This window comes from Streptopelia decaocto (assembly GCF_964273445.1).
Source record: "Streptopelia decaocto genome assembly, chromosome: 3".
Classification (NCBI taxonomy): domain Eukaryota; kingdom Metazoa; phylum Chordata; class Aves; order Columbiformes; family Columbidae; genus Streptopelia; species Streptopelia decaocto.
Genome location: NC_138656.1, coordinates 87,750,003 through 87,766,907, shown reverse-complemented (window position 1 = coordinate 87,766,907; position 16,905 = coordinate 87,750,003). Strand labels below are relative to the sequence as shown.

The following is a 16,905-nucleotide window of genomic DNA, read 5'->3' as shown; positions in this document are numbered from 1 at the left end:
TGTTTATGGGATGACAAATTTTGAATAGTCCCTGCTTTCTTATTAGGCTGTCATTCTGCTGATTTCACAGATGGTTGTTTATTGTCAAAGCGATGCACTAATGAGAGTGACTGCCTTTTAAATTCAATGGGAGAGGGTAGGAGTTGCCATGATTAACACTGTCAGACCTGAAAATCAGATGCCCAGTGTCTGGAGTGATATTTGCAGAGTGGATTGTTACTCCTCTCCTGTCACCCCACCCCCTAAGTCCAGTAATGATCTGTTATAAAAGGAATTGAAGAAATGAACAGAATCACAGCAAATGGATATAATAATTTACTCAGATCTTTCATGTTACCTTCTGTTTCCATGATTCTTGTGTTCCTGGTCACCCAGTTAATGGGAGAGGCAGAGGAAAGGGAAGATGGGGGGAAGATGCTCTCCCCAAAGTCCCATTACCCTGGAATTAGAGCACTGTCCTGGAACATGGGGATACAGGTCCCAGGGGATACAGGCGCCCTACTTACTCTCAGTGGTAGTGCTTAGACAAAGCTCTCTCTTTCCCCTTGATTAATTTACGGAGTTACGCATAGCTTCATCATTACCTGAAAATTTGAGCTTTTCAGGGTGTAGTGGCAGAGCCCTCCCCCCACCCCGGGGGGATGGGGTCATCGCCAGCCTGGCTGAGAGGTGAAGCCAGAGACAAAAGAAACTAAAGGATCCCCATTAGAAGGTAACAATGAATGAGCAATCGCTGGACACACGCGTGCAGAGCGCGTGGACAGTACATGCAGCCTATCACGTTATTGTATAGCACGAGTTACAACCAATCACATTGTTGCAAGGCGCGTGGACAGGGCAGCTTTGCTATAAAGCTGGCCTGGTGCGACAATGAAGTGAACTCTGTGAACATCACATTGGTGTCTCAGGTTCTGTCTCTCGCATGGAAAAAGCAACATTTTGGTCACCCCGACGTGATACTTTGTATTGAAGAAGATCACCGGAAGTGAAGACATGAGGAAAAGCCACCTGGACGGGGAGGATTAGCCGTGCGCTCAAAGAATAGCGGAAAGTAGGCCTACAGGGAATCAGGTGGCATGGGACACACGACATCCGCGGAAGAAAAAATAATAGTGAAAAGTATTCTGCAGCTGGAACAGGAAGATTTTTGGAAAAAGATGCGGTGGAACGTCTTTTACTATTTGCCCAGCGGAAGGGGTGTGTCTGATCAACGGACGAATTTTTTTTTCCCTGGTACATGGGAGGGCATAGGGACTGAACTATGGGAAGCGGTCACGAGGGGGAGTCACGAGGCTTGCGACCTCTCCGGACCCTGGCGGGAGATCAGGCAGCTGATGGAGGAAGTCTCAGGGGAGCCAGAGGTGTGTGCCGTCCCCCCGGAGCCGCCTGCCCTGAGCTGCCCCCGCTCTGAGAACTCCGAAAAATCAATACCGCTGGTACGTCCCATATCAGATCTGGAGTTCTGGGGCGGAGAGCAAATTATATACCCTCTGCACCCTTTGACCCATTGTCTGCCTCCGATGACGAATGGCAGCAACCAGGAAGTTTCAACAAGCCAAAACAAGTTAATCCAGCTGACGTGCCTTTGCTGGAGGACCCGATGGAGCACCGGGATGGAGCACCGCAGAATCACCCTGACTTCCAGGAGGAGAGCCACATGCAGAGCCTGAAGGACTTACTGAGACGGCAGAAGAGCCAGATGCAAGAAGTTCAAAAAGCTATGAAGCGACTAGATGGCGGTAACAGTAAAACTTCACAGTTAATAGCGTATAAAAAGGCGTCAGATGCAATTAAGGACGGGTTGGAGGCAATTGGCAGGGAATGTGAAAAACAGGAAAACAGGAGTGGGAGGGGGCGGAATTGGACCTCACTCCTGTGGAGCTCCGTATTAAAAGGGAGCGAATACAAAAATGGGCTAGACAATGTCTTGAAGATGGGATCTGGTCTGTAAGAGAAGCAGATGAATATTTGAGAGCGCGATATGGAAAAGGGCTGGAGACTGGGATAGCAGATCGGTTTGCAAATATGCGTCGACTTACTGATCCACAGGGAAACACAAGGGAATTGTATAGCAGTGACAGTAATGATAATTTGGGTGCTGCCTCTGTGCATCAGCAGGGCAACGCTGGCAAGGGGTAATCAGAGATGCAACCATTGAAGGGATTATGTTACCTGTTAGTATTACAGCAATGCCAGTGCACATAGATAACAGAGGACAAAGCCAGTGGTTGCCCTTTGATTGGAAAATGGTTAAGCAATTGCAAAGTGCAGTTATGCAATATGGTATGGATAATAAGCATGTGATGCAGCTAATCACTTCATTTTTCAAGGGGCAGGTACTAACTCAAACAGATATTAAGGCATTGATGGAGTTATTGCTTCCCCCAACAGGATATTTGCTGTTCTTGGACAAGTGGCCGGGAAAGGTGGAATTGGCAGTATTAGAAAATGTTCATTTACCAGCTGATGATCCATTGCAATTAGCTAGCATGGACCAATTACTGGGTCATGGACAATATGAGGATGGTGCCACTCAGGCAGCGCTTCATCCAAGGATTTTGCAGCAAACGCAAGGGCTTGCTCTGGCAGCAGTGAAAGAATTACCGAATATAGGTAACCCTGTGCCACCCTATTCTACAATAAAGCAGGATCCTGTGGAACCATATATTAAGTTTGTGGACCATTTAAAAGAAGCTATAGATGCTTCTCCTAACCTCACTCCAGAGGCAAAAGCTGCTGTGGGGAAAGATTTGGCCATGATGAATGCAAACACCCAATGCCAACAGATATTAGCCGGTTTGGGAAAAACTGCTTCTCTGGCAGAGATGGTGGAAGCTTGTACACAGGTACCGATTTTGCAACAGGAGGTAGAAAAGGCAAAAATACATGCTCAAGCCCATGCCGTGGCCTTGGCTGCAGCACTTAAGCCTGCAGTGGAAGGCCAAAGCCCTTCTTCTTGTGGCCTAGCATGTTTTACTTGCGGACAGACAGGACATCTTAAAAGAAATTGCCCTCAGTACACTCGGAGAGGGTGACCTAGTAACGGCACTAGTCAGTCGCCAGCTCCCCTCGATTATTTGCGCTTCGATGGCACGTGCAGTCGGTGTGAAAAGTATGGACACTGAGCAGTGGAGTGTCGATCAAAATTTAAAAAAGATGGGACACCGCTGCCAGGAAATGGGAGGGCCAGCGCCAGGGGCTGAGGCGCGATGACACCACAATACCAGCTGAGAGGGGGAACAGCCGTGGTTGCTTGTCCGAGCTCAGGGCAGCAACCTCAGGAAGCACAGGCGTCGATCTGGCCGTGGGAACAAACGTCGCAATAATGGATCGGTCTGTACATGTAGTTCCATCTACAGTAACAGGGCCCCTAGGGTATGGATTGAGTGCACCTTTAATAGGTCGTTCTTCTGCTTCAAGACAGGGATTGTTTGTTTTGCCAGGATTAATAGACTCTGATTATGTTGGACCCATAGGCATTATGTTGCAAGTCCTAACACCCCCTGTGACTATTAAACAGGGAACCCGTATAGCGCAATTGGTACCCTTTAGAGCATGTGTTCCAAAGGCTTTAGATGTGGAAAGAGGTCAGAAAGGTTTTGGCTCTACCGGAGCCCCTGTGGTTGCTTTCACGGAAAACCTGGCTTTGGACAAGCCATCTAGGGTAGTTTTCATATATGGGCCTGGAAGTGAGATTAGAAGAAAAAGTATGCTTTTAGATTCAGGCACAGATGTGACGATTATCCCTCTCACTGATTGGCCTCCGTGTTGGCCTTTAGAAGCAGTAAACACCATGGTAGTGTGGATAGGGGGGCCACTCCTACCCGCATCAGCACACATATGGTTAAGAGAAGAGGTTGAGGGCTTAGAGGCATGGGTACGACCTTATGTTCTGAACACGACAATTGCATTATTAGGAAGGGATGTGATGTCTCAGTGGGGAATAGTCATGCAGTCACCTTTTTGATAATGGCCATTGCAGCGAGTGACACCTGGCCGTGTATGAAGCTGAGTTGGGAAATAACATTATAGACAAACTTGTGGCAGTAACAGATATATCTCCTTTTGAACAAGCCAGACAAGCTCACGAATTGTTTCATCAATCCTCAGCATCACTCCGAAAGCAGTTTGCAATTACCAAGGAACAAGCTCTATCTATTATTGCAGCTTGTCCTGATTGTGCTCACATAGCACCTCTCCAACAAAAGGGAGTAAATCCTCAGGGCTTGCAACCAGGTCAGTTATGGCAAACTGATATTACTGAATTTGCACTGTTTGGCCGACAAAAGTACATTCATGTGTCCATAGATACCTGTTCAGGACTGCTGTGGGCTACAGCTTTGACCTCAGCAAATGCAAAAGCAGTAAAGCGTCATTTATTACAAGCTTTTACTGTCATGGGTGTTCCTACACAGATCAAAACAGATAATGTTCCCGCATACCGTTCTGATACACTTGCAACCTTCCTCGTCCAGTGCAAGGTACAACACCTGTTCGGAGTCCCTTATAATTCTACTGGCCAGGCAATTATTGAGTGTGCACACCACACCTTGAAAAATCTTTTGTCTGTTTTGAAAAAACAAGGGGGGCTTGGTGTGAGTCCAGAAGAGGTTTTGATGAAAGCATTGTATGTGCTGAACTGGCTTAATCCTAAAAGTGAGACTGAAATGGAACCTGTTGTTATGCACCATATCAAAAATGTCAAAGATTTTTCCAAAAAGGTACCTAAGGTTAGTGTGTTTAATCCGACAACACAACAATGGGAAGGTCCTATGTCATTAATAACTTGGGGAAGGGGATATGCTTGTGTTTCTAGAGGTAACCATAAACATCCGTGGATCCCAGCAAAGTGGGTGAGACCTTGGCTAGCTAACAAAGAAGAAACCGATTGCAATGATGACAACCCTTAACCTCAGAGGTGTTATCACTTTTAGCAACGGATGTAGCCAATGTTGAGAATACCACTTTGTAAAACAGAGCAGCAATTAATTTTTTGTTATTGGCTATGGTCACAGTTATGAAGAGTTTGATTGTATGTGTTGTTTGAACTTAAAAGGTAAAAAGATAAAAGATTTGCAGAACAAGAAAATAACAGAAGATGTTGGGTTTTTTAGGTTGGATGCCTTGTTTGGTTAAAAGGAATATTGAATACAGGTCTGTTCTTATTAATTGTAATTGTATAAGCCTTAATGTTCTTACCCTGTATTTTGCACTGTCTTTAAAGCATGATATGGCGTATTGTTAATATTATATTAAATAAAAGAGGCGGAGATGTAGGGGCAGAGCCTCCCCCCCTACCCCGGGGGTATGGGGTTGTTGCCAGCCTGGCTGAGAGGTGAAGCCAGAGACAAAAGAAATGAAAGGAGCCTCATTAGAAAGTACCAATGAATGAGCAATTGCTGCACACGCGTGCAGAGCGCGTGGACAGTACATGCAGCCTATCATGTTATTGTGTAGCATGAGTTACAACCAATCACATTGTTGCAAGGCGCGTGGACAGGGCAGCTTTGCTATAAAGCTGGCCCGGTGCGACAATAAAGTGAACTCTGTGGACATCACATTGGTGTGTCAGGTTCCGTCTGTCGCATGGAAAAAGCAACACAGGGAACTTTGGTACAGATATATGGCAGGTGAAACCTGGACCGCTGGAAAAGATGTTCTCAGAGAAAGGGTCCTTGTGGCCATGCCATGCTTAGGAAAGTTCATGACTGAAACAGCAGGAAAAGGCATTTGAAACAAAATGGTAAGTTGCTCTGACTTTGAGCTTGCAGATTCTCTCTGGAGCTAAATGGGTAAAATAAATATTCATACACAGTATTGCTGACAGGCACTATCAAAAAGCAGAAAATTTGAATTTGTGCAAATAAAGCTTGGAATATTCACGATCTCATCACATTTAGTTAGACATTTACAACATTCTTTTTAATGATTTTCATTGCATTTTTAAGCTTTTATTGAAATATGGCTTCATATTTCTGATGAAAAATTAGAACATTGCAGTTCAGAATGAAGTCACTGACCTTTAGAGACTCCTGTTAATGTCAAAAGTAATTCTTTCTACTGGAAATAATTATACTACATGGGCATTTCACATCTATGTATTATAACGATCCGAGAGGGGAGTAAGAAGGAGAACTGATTTCTTAGATGTTTAACCTAAAAGTCTTTTGGGTGTCTGTGGATGTGTGCATCAAGTGACGTAGTTTCTTCTTTCAGTCTTTTTACTGAAGTCATATAATTTTACAGTTATCTTTTAAATAAATTCATACATTCAATGTAGAAGCTAAACACCTTTTTGTGCATTAATACCAAATCTGCCTGTTCCAATAACAATAGAGGTCTGGAATTTCTTTTCCCAGCAGAAATATCAAAAATAATTAATTAACTAGCAGATTTGTTAACAGCATTTAGCATTTATACAACTGAGATTTCAGAACAGGCATTGTAAATCATTAAAGTAATCAATTTCAAAATCAAATCCTGATGAAAATAGAAGCAGTTGGAAATCCATGAAAATGAGGAAAGGAGACATGCTATGTGTGTTTGTGAGCAGAAACTGGATAGAAGTACTTAGCTCAACACCTGTGTTTATTTTGTAACTAGAATTTCCATTTGTCTGTCATCAGCAGAGATGAAAACGTTGAGGTAATGAAACTATAAATTACAGAAGATCAGCACTTCTATGTTTTGTTAAACATGTAATGTTTGTTCGCAGATTTTGCACCATTTTCGAGCAACTCACGTAAGTGGGGAGATGGTTATTTAAGCTAACTTTGAAGAATAGGAACACTTGAGAGCTCTGTACTAACATTAATTAATCCAGTGTTTTGCTACATGTGTACATAGAATTTAATTGTTAACAAAATGCTGGTTTACAATTTGGCAACACTATTCAACACATGGTAATCATATGTTACTCTAGTAATTTACAAACATACTTTTACTGCTTCATGAGATCCTGCTCATTTGAGCAGTCATGGGAGGGGAGAATGAAATAACCTTTTCATGGAGGTTATTTGAAAGTATAATCCTATTCTTTTTCTCTTCTTTTCCTCTTCCCCTACACCACTCCAAAGAAATACTGTACCCATTCTAACATTTTTTACTGTCTGCACATGGGGTTTTGTTGTAGCAAAACTCTGGAATCAACTTAATGTAACAGCTTTTCCTAGCAAACAAACTAACATTCAGGTGGTGGTTTCTTTTGAATAAAACCCTCCAATTCCTAAGAACTGAAAAGCAGACTCTATGTTGGCTGCTTAGCATTCCCGTCCTCTGGATTTCCTCTTGTAGTTAGGTATGCATAGGGGTAGAAACAAGCCTTAGCAGTTACTGTAGCAGTGCAAAAAGTATTTGACAATACTGAAGCACTGATCTGCTGTGGTAGATATTCAGACAATTTGTAGAAAATAGAATTAATTTCCTATAAACTGTAGACTATGTCTCTATAAAATACATGCTTTATTAGAGAGAACATGTAAAAGTAGCATTCATCTATTAAATTCTGTTTTGTTTTTCTTCTCTTTTTTATATAGACATGGAATAAATTTGGGGGTATGATTTGTATAGTACATTTTTTTTCTTAAGATTCTGCTCTTCACATTTAGAAAAACTATTTTTGCTTGAATATAAGTGGAAGAAATTTCAAGGTGCACTTGCTGCTCTATTAGACTTGTTCAAACTGTAAAAATGCATTATTAGAAGTGACTGTCATTTTTAATTTTATTAAATTTTAGCTCAAAAATTAGCTTTGCTGCTTAATAGATGATGGACAAAAAAAGGAATTAGCTTTTAATTATGCTGAAACATAGAACTGTTAATACTGATATTGTTTTGTAGAAATGGCATAGATACACTTTCAGAATTTCTTAAACAGAGTATTTGTACCAATGGTATCGTAAACCACTAAAACAAGATCAGTAATTAACTTTTGCAGGTGGAAGTTGTTAAAGGAAAGGATCTTGCTTGTCGGAGCATTTTACTATTTAAAACTGATTATGATAGTGTATACATAACATTAGGAAGTTTGATCAGTTGATGAGTTAACAAGGAGAATATTTGCTGTTATTCAAAATAAAGTTTCTCTCCAAAGTCAGAAATGCGTGGGACTCTGAGGGAGTCCAAAATTACATATGGGAAATGGTTACAAAAAATATTTGTGAAGCTTTACAAGATTTCATGTAACTTTATCTTCTGCTGGAATTTGGTATGTTGATCTTAATGGTCTGAAATAAATAATGTATTTAAAAAAGAAAGCAGCCAGAGAGTAGTTCTAATTCTGGAGTTCAGCACACGGAAATCTAGGCAGAAAGTTATGTTTGCTGGCAGCTCTGTGGTAAGCAGTACTTGTTGTCAACGTTTCTCTTAACAAATTAGTTATTTCTAACAGTATTGCACACCCTTCTGTGTTGACTGTCAAAAATCTTAAAGTGGTGCTTTGTACTTTTATAAAAAATGTGAAAATGCTTCTTTGCACTGACCTTGCTTTACAAAGAGATGGACTAAACTAGAGCAGTTACTGATCAATGTTTCTGGTTGGTAAGAAATTTTTTTTGGTAAGTTTTACCTTAAATATTGATTTAATGCAGCGTGTGTTATTTTACTCACTTTGTTTTGTCTAAATGTACAATAGTTATTGTGAACCTCTCCGCACCAGTGTTGTAGCTGGAGTGATTAAAAGAATGCACATTATGTGAGGTGGGAACACTTTTTGGGTTTGGTGAGATTTCAGATGACCTTGTATTCAGGCAGAATTTTTCAGGTCAGGGGGGTGTGCTTGTTTTTTTGGGGGGCGTTTTGTTTTATTTGTTTGGGTTTGTTGTTGTTGTTGTTTTTGTTGTTGCTGATTATTCAAGCAAGTCATAATATGGCTTTTTTTGTTTTCTATTTTTTTTTGCTTGTTTTTTTTTCTTTTTTCTTTTTTTTTTCTTTTTTTTCTGTATGATAGCTCAACAGAACGCGACTGCCCAGCTACCAGCCAGACAACAAGAGATTGAAATCAACAGACAACAGCGTTATTTCCGCATTCCCTTCATCCGTCCCGCGGACCAATACAAAGATCCCCAGAACAAGAAGAAAGGTTGGTGGTACGCGCATTTTGATGGGCCATGGATCGCTCGACAAATGGAACTTCATCCTGACAAGGCACCCATTCTCCTTGTAGCGGGTTGGTATTGAAAGCAAAATTCACGCATTGAAAGGGTTCAGAGTTGATAACTTTTTAAAAAGAGACTGATGATAGAGGTTTCCCAAGTTGTATCCTCTCTTTCTCAACAGCTGTTCTTGTTTGGGCAGAATTTGAGGATTTGGGGCTGCTGTTGATGGTGGCTGAATGTTGTGAAATGTACTTTGGAGATGTAACTGGTCATGCGGTTTACTTTTGTACATGTCCTTTAACCTGGGAATTCATAGCAGGAATCCAAATTTAAATGGTTTTGTTATTAAGCGTCCTTAGATTATTCACTGAACTGGAGACAGTGTGAAGATAAAACATCACAATTTATCTGGGAAAGTTCTCATCATTTTATTGGTTTTTAGTTAGCTTTGAAAAATTACAGCAGTTTGTAGCAAAACAGTTTGTGCATATGATATATTGTCTTTCCAGAGTATGGCGCCAACAGCAAACTGATGCTTTTATTGTATTTCTGCTGCCTCGTATGGGAGAATAGCTTTTTAATCTTAAACATGTAAAATAAAAACTAAATGTGGCAAGGGATAGGTAGAGATTTATCTGGTAATGAAATGTATCCTCCTTTTCTGGAGGATAATGAAAGAGGGAGAAAACACTGGGGAAATACTGTTTACAGTTCTGTGTTTTGAGTTTTTGTATTTAACATGGAGACTGAGGCAAAGACCATAACCAATTTGTTTAGTTTCAGAGTGATGCTTTACTAGCAACAAATGTTCCTTTGTTTTCTGCTAATTATTTTTAATAGAGTTCCTTATACCAACTGTAGCCTCTTCAGTGTCAAAGCCCATAGCTAAAAGTAACATTGCTCTCATCAATATCACACTCAATGGATCACCTATTAAAAATAAGATTAAAATACAGCAAATGAGCTGCACTCATCGTTTCATTGGATTCCCTGTGTCAGTGCCATTTGTTAAATACTATTTGTTTAGCATGGGAGGCTGACAGATTAAGAATGGTTGCTGCTTGATCAAAAGTCTCAAGTTCTTAGTCGCTTTGCTACATTTAAACAAACTTAACAATATCAGCAGTTCACTGTAAAACTGTAAGTATGTGTAAAACAAATGCAGTTGTCATCCCATAGTGGATTTCAGGAGAGTAAATGAAGATGCTTATCTTCTCATTTTCTTTCTGTTGTTCTTTTTTGCCCTCTTTTTAAGCACAGTTTTATCAGTTGCAGCATCTGGCACTAGTTTGTTCTGATACCGCTTTTCCGCTCTGTGTGTTTAACAACAACAATAACAAATAATTTTAAAAAAAAAAAAAAAAATCTGTGTCTGAGGACTGATTTCCCCATAAGCTCTGAAATCTGTTAAGAAACCAGAGCTTGATAGAGGAAATCTAAATAAAAAAGAACTGATCTTTGTTAACGGGACCTTTGAATGATGTAAAAGCTTTATGAATATTTTTTTCTTTTTCCCTTTACCATTTCAGGTAAGGACGATATGGATATGTGTGAGCTTAACCTTGAAGAGACTGGGTTAACTCGCAAGCGAGGCGCTGAAATTTTGCCGAGACAGTTTGAAGAAATTTGGGAGCGCTGTGGAGGTATCCAGTATCTTCAGAACGCAATTGAAAGCAGACAAGCTCGTCCGACATATGCAACAGCGATGCTGCAGAACCTGTTGAAATAAGTGGTCTTTTTGCACAGTAGCGTTTGAGACGAGAACCCTTGCCTGCGATACAAAGGGAAGAGTTCCTCTGTGCAACAGAGGACATAAACATTCTGTAATCATGTTAGAGATGTTTAATATAAAGTGAACAGATTTTATTAATCATGTGGTTTGTTAATTTGTACTTTATGATGTTCAATTTGTGTAGTGAACTTCACCAGGTATGAGGACCTTGAAGAAATTTCAGTCAGTGTAGTTTGTTGCATTTTGTTTATGTTGCATTTTCTCTAACATTTTCTGTTATAACTCTTTACACTTTTAAGTAATCTGCATGTACATGGGTACATTATTACAAAGAACTGCATTGCAACCACCTTTTTGTAAAATCCCCTCTTTAAAACACTGAATAGTTGGCTTCCAGTGATGGCTTAGTAAAGACAATATTCTGTTTTGTATAACTGGAATTATGAGACCTTAGCTTTGACTTCTGTTCCAGAGAAGTTGTAGTGTACTTTTAAATAATCTGAGACATTTTATGTCCTGATTTGAAGACTGATTAGTGTCTGTAATTACTGAGGTTTTCAGAAACTGATGGGAAATCCTCCTAAACTTGAGACCCATAAATTCCTACCTAATGCATTCTCTGTCTTGGTTTAAGAGAAATGGTTTTCTGCACATTCTGAGAAGAGAGTTCGTAGATGTCAATATTGTGTAATATTGGAGGTACTCAAAGAATGCACTGCTCATTAGGGCTGATACTGCTTCTCTCCTAGCTTCTTATTCTTTTTTCTCTTTAAGTGCAAATTTCCTTAGACTTTTATTTTTCTGACCATATTTCCATTAGGAATTCTTGGACAGTTTGTTTATCCAGGTAGTGTGATTTCAATATATTATGCAAAATTGTCCAAGATTTGTGTCTGGAGGCAAATAAGATTAAGGATAGCATAAGGGAAATATGTTCAGCTTTTTGGTGGCAGAAAAACTTAACTGAATATTGAGGCAAGAGTCTCAGACATCCTGTTTCTTTGAATTGTAATGAGATGCACAAGGTCTGTACCTTTTGTTAGATTGTATAAAAATGTGGTCCAATAACGTATCATCTTAATGCTATGTGCTGATGAAATAGCTACAATTTTTATTATACTGGAATATCATAGTGATTCGGACACTGAGCTTTATCTTAATCTCCTTTGTCAAGTTTCACAGCTTGTAACAGTTCCCTTAGTAAGCAGTTTGTTTTGGGAGTCTTTGTGGGTGGGTATTACTAATTTCATAGCGTTTTAAGATGCATCTTGTTCACTTACATGAACATTGTTTCACAATGCTGGCCATTATTTCAACAAATTAAAGTTGATTATTTATTTTCTCTCTGATAGAAATTAAAAATTTGATTAGCTTGATGTCCAATTACTTGTTGAAGCTGATTTAGAAATGAAGTCTTGCTTTTTAAGCTTGCTTACATTATAAAATAATTTTCTTGCTGTTTACTCAGTCTGAAACCTCTTGGAAACTTCATTTTTAAATGCAGAAATATACTTAATTAATAACTTCCAAGAGGTACAGTTCTGTAGCACAGAGAAATCTCGTGGTGCATAATACATAAATCCTTGCTGACCTGAGATTGTGCTTGCCTGCCATGGTCTGCTTGTTTTAAATGCACTCTGTACTGTAATACATGTGGAGACATTTGAGTAACACATTAACTCCGTATGCATCGCTGCATCAGGGAATCTCAGTGCCCACTGTGTACACACTCTGCTTGCTAGTCATGTCATTGCAAATGAGAAAATGGTTTCATTCCACCCTAACAAATTCTTCCCTGAAGCAGTAATTTTTGGCTGAAAGATGAGAGGAGAAGCGCATCAAGCTGCCGGCTAGTAGGTTGTGCACAAATAGTGTTGCGTGAGTTTAAAGGTGCTGCTTATGAAATTTAGATTACTGGTTTAATGTGTTACTGAATTAGAACCAGTTTCAGAACTGCCAGTCTCCAGGAACTTGGCATTGTAGGGAGCTGTGATCGTTCATGCAGTACAAGGAAGAAAAATGACTGAACTGATAGGGCTGAGATGCCCTGCCCTGTATTTATTGCCATCTAGATTTAACTTCTTGACTTAACACATTCAGTCTCAGTTCATATATATATATATATATATATATATATGGATCTTATGAGACTGAACATGGTAAGCCAAGAACCTCAATACTTAAGTATGTTTGTGTATGTATATACATATATCTATGCTTAAATATTTTAGTGTATATATGTGTAAACAGACTTGTGGGAAACTTAAATATAAATAACTTTTTTTTCCCAGTCTGTTCATTTAATGATACCAAGATTTCCTTGACTGGCATCAGAAAGAAAATTTATTTTTCAGAAAGGGGTGTGTGGGAATTCTTGTTAACTGAGTGACTAACAAATATGAGCTATCAGGAAAATAATAATGACTTTGAAATAGTGGAAGAGGAACTGGTGACTGGATGTTCTCAAATGAGAGGTTCCCACCTCTCTGCATTGCTCCAGCAGTGTGCCTGACGCAAGCAGAAGACACATTCCAAAAATCAGAGTATTCTAGTTTGCACAGTACCGTGCTTTCTTTTTTTCCTCTGCACCAAAAGCAGCATCTGATTTTTGTTTTACTGATCTTGTTGTGCAACAAAATTCATTTTCAATTAGTTTCAGTTTTTTTTTTTTTACATCAGGCAATATTCAGCTGCTGTCCTATTGTTTCTGATGTCCCATCTACTGTATCAGACAATGATACTGTTGGTTGATTTGGAGGGGAAATAAAAAAGCGGGAGAAGAGGTTGATCTGTAGGATTGTAGTGTTAGCTAATGCCCTTCTGATCTGTGGTTATAGAGAAAAACGTAATTTATTTAAAGCAAATGATGAAGTAAACATGTTGGCTTGGTTCTGTGTGTTTGATTAAAAAAAACCCCATTTCTTCCTGCCTCTCCGTGAAGCTGTGTGTTATAGCTGAGATCTTCTGCATGAAACACTCCAGAAAACAAAGGAGAGGAAGAGAATCACCATGTCAGGCCGCGTTCCTGACTAGGTGACCCAGGAATATGGATTGTTTAGAGAATGCTACTTCAAATATCACAAGGTCATTAAATACTTGTTTTTCATCCACTGATAATATTGTTTTTCTTTACCTAGTTGAATCCTCTGTTGTTTTGTTTTTTGTTTTTTGTTTTTTTTTTCTCCAAAATCTTTATTTAAAGTATTTAAATGACCTCCTAATACTGTACTGAAAAGTAAAACAAATAAATACATTCCATGTTGAAATCTCATTTGTATCTCTCACCATTTTGTCTTTAAATATTAAAGCATAGTAAGTAAGGGTAAATTAAGTTGTGAGAAGGATAAAAGGTTTTCTGTGCTCAGACTGCCTAATGCTTTTCTATCACATGTTTATGGTGCTTAAAGCTACTCTAGTAAAGATTTTGTCTTTACTTTCTAAGGTAAGTGTTCCTCTAAAAGAACATTCTGATATTAAAAAATTCTCATTTTATTATCTTTTAAATCTCATCTCTCATTTCTCACTATTTGTTGAAATAATTATCTTTTTACTTTTATTACTATTTTTTTAACCTTTATTGCTATCACTTCCAATATATTTATCATTTGCTATGCCGTGTGCTGTTTGCATCTTTTTACTTGGCTACCGTGATGGTGGCTTGTGAAACCACTAATGCTTTGAGTTACTATGCTGCAGTAAAAGCTCTGTGTTTGGGGTGGAGGGTCTGGTGTTGCTTTTGTTATTTTCTTTTTGAAAAAAGTGTTATCAAACTTTCCTGGTTTAAGGGCCAAATCAGAGTGGTATGCTTTGAATTTGAGAAGTAATTCAGACTTTGATATCTAGTGATACAATTTTGTTTCTTTGTGGCTTTCATCTCCAACTGTCGCTTTACCTCAGTTTTAAGATAAGGTGATGTGTTTTAGTGGGAGATTAAATACCAATTCACTTCCTTGTGAAATTTTTCAAGTAGTTTTATTATATTTTATTGAAATACAAAAGGCTTACATCCAGCAAATATATTTGGTAATTAATAGTTGAGAGTGATAAATACAGTCATGAATAATCATTATTAAAATACACATTTTAAAATTACTTAATTTTTAAAATCTGACTAGCAATAACTAGTATGAATTGAAATATACTAAACACATACAAAAATACATTTGTAATGGAAAAAAATGGAATGCTTTCAGCATTCTTAATGCATTCTTAACTTACATGAGCAGTAGTGAAAAGCTAATATTTGTTAGCAGGGATGGCATCCAGTGCCCTGCAAGAAGTATTTTTAAAGTAGAGCTTTATTCTGAAGTGTTATTGTGTAAAACCACATCTTAGGTGTCCTTGGTTTTTTTGTCTTCTAGTTAAAGGAAGTAAAAATCCGATTTCACCTTTAGAAGCTCAACATTGTATTCTTGGTGCATTGCCTTCATTTGTACACGATCACCAGTTTTGGTGGTTTTGCAGGCAAATTTGTTTGTGCAGTTAATTGTTTGGAATTCGTAAACAGTTCTTCTGAGCGTACATAATAAGGTAAACTAAAGTTTGCTGTGGTAGCTGTGTCATGCGAAGTAAAAGGAATTGTCCCTAAAGTCAGGTACTATGCTGAATATGTGAAAGTTTCAGACCTGAATGGGGAGCTGGCATCCAGTAGAGTCATGAACTTTGCAGAAGCTCAGTTTGAGCTGTAAGTACAATGTCTGGTATGCACCAAGCAGCAAACAGTGCCTGAATATTATACAACACTGGTGCAGCATATATATATATATATGTATATATATATATACTCTCAAGAAAAATATATTCAAGGTAAAGTAATGCTCATACATGAATCAGGATTGTGGATCCATAGAGCACAAATTACTAAGCTTCTAAAATACTTAATGGCCACCTGTTGTCTGCTTATTTTTCTTCTACAAAAACTAATAGTAAGCTCTCAAAATTATATGTGTGTATGGTGACTTTAAAGCGTATGTACTTATGTGCGACTCCGTAATCTACTTGCTACTGGGAGGGTGCTTGGGAGTATAAATCTCACATTCTGAAAAGATGAAACTGCAGGTACTGTGCCTCAGCGAAAAGGTTGAAGTCTTAGCATAACCTGGCAGTTTAACTGTCACTAGAAATTAAGCAGTGAAATGTGTATGTACATATGTATACATCATGTGTGTATTAACAGAAAAACAGGAATCTGATATAGAAACCGTTACAAAAATTAATCTGAACTTCTGTTTGATTTGCAATGTGAGCTTTGTAGGGAGAGAATGAAAAAGTTCCCAGGTGCTTTTAGTGTGGCCTTTGGTCCATGAGAGCTCTTATTTCCATGCTTGCCACTTACATTAGTGTACATAAGGGAAGTTAACAAAAGGGTATGGAAATGCAGTAATGGTTGTGATGTACAGTATTGAAAAAAGCCACTTCTTGGCAAAATCTGTTTCTAGCACTCAGCTCTTAAAAATACAGTTAAGATGTGTAAACACTGGATACTCAATACATGTATCTTAACACCGGTGACTTCTTACTAGGCAAATTTTAGACATGGTCAAATAGTTGGTCAACTTGGCCATATTGCTTTTGTTAGTAAAGCAATTAGATTAATGTGTACTGATTTTAGAGCTAAAATAGTGTATCTTTAGGAATTCTTGACTTTTTTTTCATATGCATAATCAACCTGAAGTCCAGTCTTGAATAATGCAGACCTTCTTTTTTGAGTACCTGTAAGAGAAACTCTCGTAAGACATTTGAAAAGCATTTTTTTAATTCGAAAATGTATTATTTATCTGCTGTTAATAGGCAAGACCTCACCAAAATCTGTTGAGATAATCTCCAGTTCATTGTAAGGAGAATTGAGTTAATCCCAAACTTATTTCTTACATACTATGTCATTGAGCTCAGAGTAAAATTATTATTTTCTCTCCCTGGTATAACAGTTCTGTTTTTCTGTGTGAAATCACAAGTACCACCGATACCATCATAATCTTAATAATGTTTTTTTGACTGTAAAATAATTAAAATACATTGTGCTACAAAAGAAGCCGTAATGAAAGTATCTACGAGATTCATAGTTAGAGCAGACCTGGG

General features: G+C 38.5%; 1 protein-coding gene across 3 annotated transcripts in view; it reads left to right on the top strand.

The window, feature by feature from the left end:
• Positions 1 to 14,098, top strand: part of MYO6 (myosin VI) — a 119,173-nt gene extending 105,075 nt beyond the window's left edge. For all 3 annotated transcript variants that reach the window (XM_082047896.1, XM_082047895.1, XM_082047897.1), the window contains 2 exons: positions 8,948 to 9,166; positions 10,625 to 14,098. In XM_082047896.1, coding sequence (XP_081904022.1) covers positions 8,948 to 9,166; positions 10,625 to 10,824 — 419 coding nt within the window. In that variant the 3' untranslated portion in view covers positions 10,825 to 14,098. The remainder of the gene's footprint in view (positions 1 to 8,947; positions 9,167 to 10,624) is intronic.
• Positions 14,099 to 16,905: the final 2,807 nt, after the last annotated feature.